This window comes from Elephantulus edwardii, unplaced genomic scaffold, assembly GCF_000299155.1.
Source record: "Elephantulus edwardii isolate Elephantulus edwardi_28Jun2011 unplaced genomic scaffold, EleEdw1.0 scaffold00283, whole genome shotgun sequence".
Classification (NCBI taxonomy): domain Eukaryota; kingdom Metazoa; phylum Chordata; class Mammalia; order Macroscelidea; family Macroscelididae; genus Elephantulus; species Elephantulus edwardii.
In genome coordinates this window covers 347,070-351,368 of record NW_006400033.1, presented here as the reverse complement: position 1 = coordinate 351,368, position 4,299 = coordinate 347,070, and the positions used below count along the sequence as shown (strand labels likewise).

The 4,299-nt window shown below is 42.8% G+C and overlaps 1 protein-coding gene across 1 annotated transcript; it reads left to right on the top strand.

Annotated features, from left to right (window-relative positions):
* The first annotated feature begins 203 nt into the window (after positions 1-203).
* On the top strand, positions 204-611 carry LOC102853847 (60S ribosomal protein L32-like). Its single transcript, XM_006900366.1, has one exon. It carries the CDS (start codon positions 204-206, stop codon positions 609-611), a length of 408 nt encoding a protein of 135 aa, XP_006900428.1.
* The last annotated feature ends 3,688 nt before the right edge of the window (positions 612-4,299 follow it).

The window sequence follows — 4,299 nt, the reverse complement described above, 5'->3', positions numbered from 1 at the left end:
GGGGGGGTTGGTACACAAATAGGAAAGATTCAATGGCCTTGAAAAGATAGGGTGATAATAAGCACAGATCAATAGTAATTAATTATATGAAGTACAATGTAGATGAATGATTGTATAAAACACAATGTACGAGTCCTAGCGCCCGGCCCTTCTCTTTCCTTCCGCGCTTTCTACGGAGGTGGTTGTCAGCTGCCACTGGCATAATGGCTGCCCTCAGATCCCTGGTGAAGCCCAAGATCGTCAAAAAGAGGAGCAAGAAATTCATCCGCCACCAGTCAGACCGTTATGTCAAAATTAAGCGTAATTGGCACAAGCCCAAAGGCATCGACAACAGGGTTCGGAGAAGATTTAAGGGCCAGATCTTGATGCCCAACATTGGTTACGGGAGCAACAAGAAGACAAAACACATGTTGCCCAGTGGCTTCTGCAGATTCCTAGTCCACAATGTCAAGGAGTCGGCGGTGCTGCTGACATGCAACAAATCTTACTGTGCTGAGGTTGCGCACAATGTATCCTCCAAGAACCGCAAAGCCATTGTGGAAAGAGCAGCCCGGCTGGCCATTAGAGTCACCAATCCCAATGCCAGACTGCGCAGCGAAGAAAATGAATAGAAAGCTTGTTTGCACATTTTATTTGTGCTAAATAAACCATAAAACCTGCCAAACTCCCCCCACAATGTACACGAATTAAGCATGATGTGTATGAATGATTATATACAAACTAATTTTTAAGAAGTGAAATTAGGACATTTTCTTATAGAGACTAAGGGAATTTGCTCTTCCATCATTTGTAAGGCATCCATCCATACTCCTGCCATCCTTAGTCATTGTCCAATCTTCAGATGCATAGGAAGTAATTGAAAGGCTATGGACTGAATCAGGGATACCTTAGTCTTTACACTGGCATTGTTGTCCATTATCACCTTGGAAAGATCCTTGACAGCAGATTTTCCCAATACACTAAGACCTCTGATATGAAAAGCTAAGTGAAGATTTACACACAGAAACAACTAACATTTTTGGGAGGTTAACAGAGATCAGAGACAGTGAGATTGACTCAGGAAAGAGCAGGTTTTGGAGCTATTAGGTATAGGATCGCTATGAGTCATAGTCAACTCAATGGTACATAACAACAACAAGAAGGAAAGGTTTACACACAAATAGAATAATTCTTTGATGATTACTAAAGATGGGAAGGGAAGGGAAGGGAAGGGAAAGGGACTACAAATGAATAAGTAAATAAGGTGGTTTATGGGGGAAAAGCAACAATATACAATAAAGGATTGATCAGACATTGTTACATTAATAAATTTTAATATTATAAAAGGGAGCATTGGTGGTATAGTGGCAAGAAGCTGTGCTGCAATCCCAAAGGCACACAGTTCGATGCCACCAGCTGCTCCGCAGGAGGATGAACAATCTCCTCCAGTGCAATTACTGCCTCTAAAAACCTGCCTGAGGGTCAGTTATGGGTTGGTTCGAATTCGATGGTAAATAACAACAATAATGTTATGAAAAATGTATGTATCAATGAAAACCCAATGTGATGTCTAAATTTTCACTCAAATGAAAAACAAACTCTAAAAATCTAAATGCTTAGCTGGTTTCAAAAGAATAAAATATAAAAGGAGTTAGGATGTCACTTTGAGGACTGAGGTGAACCTGACTCAAGCCATGTTGTTTTCAAAAGCCTCACATATGTAAAAGCTGCACAATGAACAACAAAGACTAGACAAGTGCTGGTGCATTTAGATTTTGGCATTGTAAAGAGTATTAAATATTCCATGGACTCTTGGAAAGAAAATATCCGTCTCAGACAAAGTGCAGCCAGCATGCTCTTTAGAAGTGAAGATGACCAGACTGCCTCTCACATACTTTGGACATGTTATTAAAGGAGACCAGTGCCTGGAGAAGGATGTCATGCTTGCTAGAGAGGTTTTGAACATTGAGGAAGATCATCAATGAGATGGATATGACGGACACAACAATGGGCTCAAACAACAATGATTGTGAGGCTTGCACAGACCCACGTAGTGTGTGGTGTATGGGGTTAAAACCATCTCAGTGGTATGTAATAACAGCAACATGACTGAAGCTGAGATTCATCTTTCAGTTTGTTGTACTGTGATATTCAGCCAGTTGTTGTGATATTAGAAGTAATGCCACCAGTATTTCAAATACCAGGAGCGTCACTTGTAGTGCTTCCAGGCTAAGACAGGATCCCAACAAGAGCCAATGAAGACCTTCTGACTCACCACAGAACCTGTCTCTCCTGCATACTTTAGACATTTCATCAGGTAGGATGTTTCTAAGGAAAGAAAAAATATTTGGTAAAGTAGAAGGCCAGGGAGGATGAGAGAGATCCTAAGACCAGGGATAGGCACCTGCACCAGAACAGTGGGTCAGAATGTGTCAGCAATCCCAAGATAACGCAGGACTTGGTAGAGTTTTATTCTGTTGATATTTAAGGTTGCCAAGAGTTGGAAGTGACTCGATGGCAGGTAACATCCGCGTGAAGGCCTCATGAAACAAGGAGGCCAGCCCGGGAGCAATCCCAGAAGCATCTTGTGGAGATGTGCACATGTTTGAGGTATGGTGGTATGATAGTTCAAGCTGACCTCATGAGGTGAATAAACATGTGCTGCACGACTATTTCATGTCAGATCTAGTCCCCAAATTTTGACTGAAGTTTCCTTAAGGGTAGACATGTGTCCCCAAGGCTGCTGACCTGGGGCTGTATGCTCAGCAGTCCTTCAGGAATGCAGGAGCTGTATCTCTGCTGGAGGAATGGTTGAGATGCAGACTGGGGTTCTGACATAGTCATCCTCCTGGCAACCCCAGGTAAGTTACCTGTTGTGTAGTTAAAGCTCACAGAAAGCTCTGACATACTTGACTTCAGTAACCAGAGGACACTACTTTCTCTGTAATCCCACAAGTAATCCTGTTCTGGGTGTGTGTATGGTGGGGAGAAAAAGGGGACATAGGGAATTTCACTGAGTGACTCAGGAGGAGAGGGGAACAATGCCTGGGGAACTGGCCACCTGCGCCCTCTGTGTCTGAGGCCTCTTGGTGGGAAGCTCCAGAGGAAGAAACAGGAGAGGAAGCAGGTTGGGCTTTCCCCTGGATCCTACTGCAGGGCTGGATAGGAAGAGGAAACATACTTTTCCCAGACAACATGTATTTTCAGCACCTTCTATGTGTTACCTGTTCTCTTTGTTGAATAAGAAAACTTAAGTAAAAATAAAATCTTAACACTCAAAGCAGGGAATCCATGAGGAAAAGAAAGCTATAGTTATTCGAGAGTGTAACTGCATGGAAGGCACAGAGGAACATGTTGTTGTTGTTGTTCTGTGCCTTCGAGTTGCCTGTGACTCATAGCGACCCTATGTACAACAGTCCTAAAACCTGCTCTATTCTGTACCAATCATCTTATCTCTGATACACCTACCCCCATTATCCCAATCACTGTGTTATCCCTCCACCCTCCCAAGCATGACATCCCTCCTTGCAACATGTCCAAAGTATGTCAGATGAAGCTTCAGAATCTTTGCCTCCGAGAAGCAGCCTTGTTTAACCCTCTCCAGGTTGAACCTGTTTGTTCTCTTAGTAGTCTATAGTATATTCAACACTTCTTCAACACCACAGCTCAACAGCATCAATTCTTCTTCTATCATCCTTAGTCATTGTCTAGCTCTCTGATACAAGTGATTGAAAAAGCATGGCCTATATCAGGTCCACCTTAATTTCCAGACTGACATCATTGCTTTTCAGTACTTTGGAGAGCAGACTTGGACAGCTGACTTTCCCAATGCAATTAATCTTTTCGTTTCCTGGCTGCTGGTACCGAGAGTGTTGATTGTGGAGCCAAGCAAACTAAATCTGTTTATAATGTCAATCTCTTCACCATCCATCATAATGCTGCCAATTGGCCTAGTCATGAGAATCTTTGTTTTCTTAATATTTAGCTTCAATCTATATTGAAGGCTGCAGTCATTGACCTTCTGCAGCAAGCGCTTCAGGTCCTCCTCAGATTCAGCAAGCAAGGTTGTGTCATCTGCATAATGCAGATTGTTGATGAGTCTTCCTTCAATCCTGATGTCACATTTCTCCTCAAAGAGCCCAGCCTCCCGGATAATCTGTTCTGCATATAGGTTGCATATATAATCTGTACCTGTAAAAGGTATGGAGATAGGACACATCTTCGGTGTACTCACTTCCCCAATTTTAACACGTGCAGTGTTCCCTTGCTCAGTTCTGATGACTGTCTCCTGGTCCAAGTATAGGTTTTGCATCAGCACAA

What these genes read in the sequence shown, in the direction of transcription:
- LOC102853847 (XM_006900366.1), top strand. Translation starts at nt 204, where the DNA reads ATGGCTGCCCTCAGATCCCTGGTGAAGCCCAAGATCGTCAAAAAGAGG.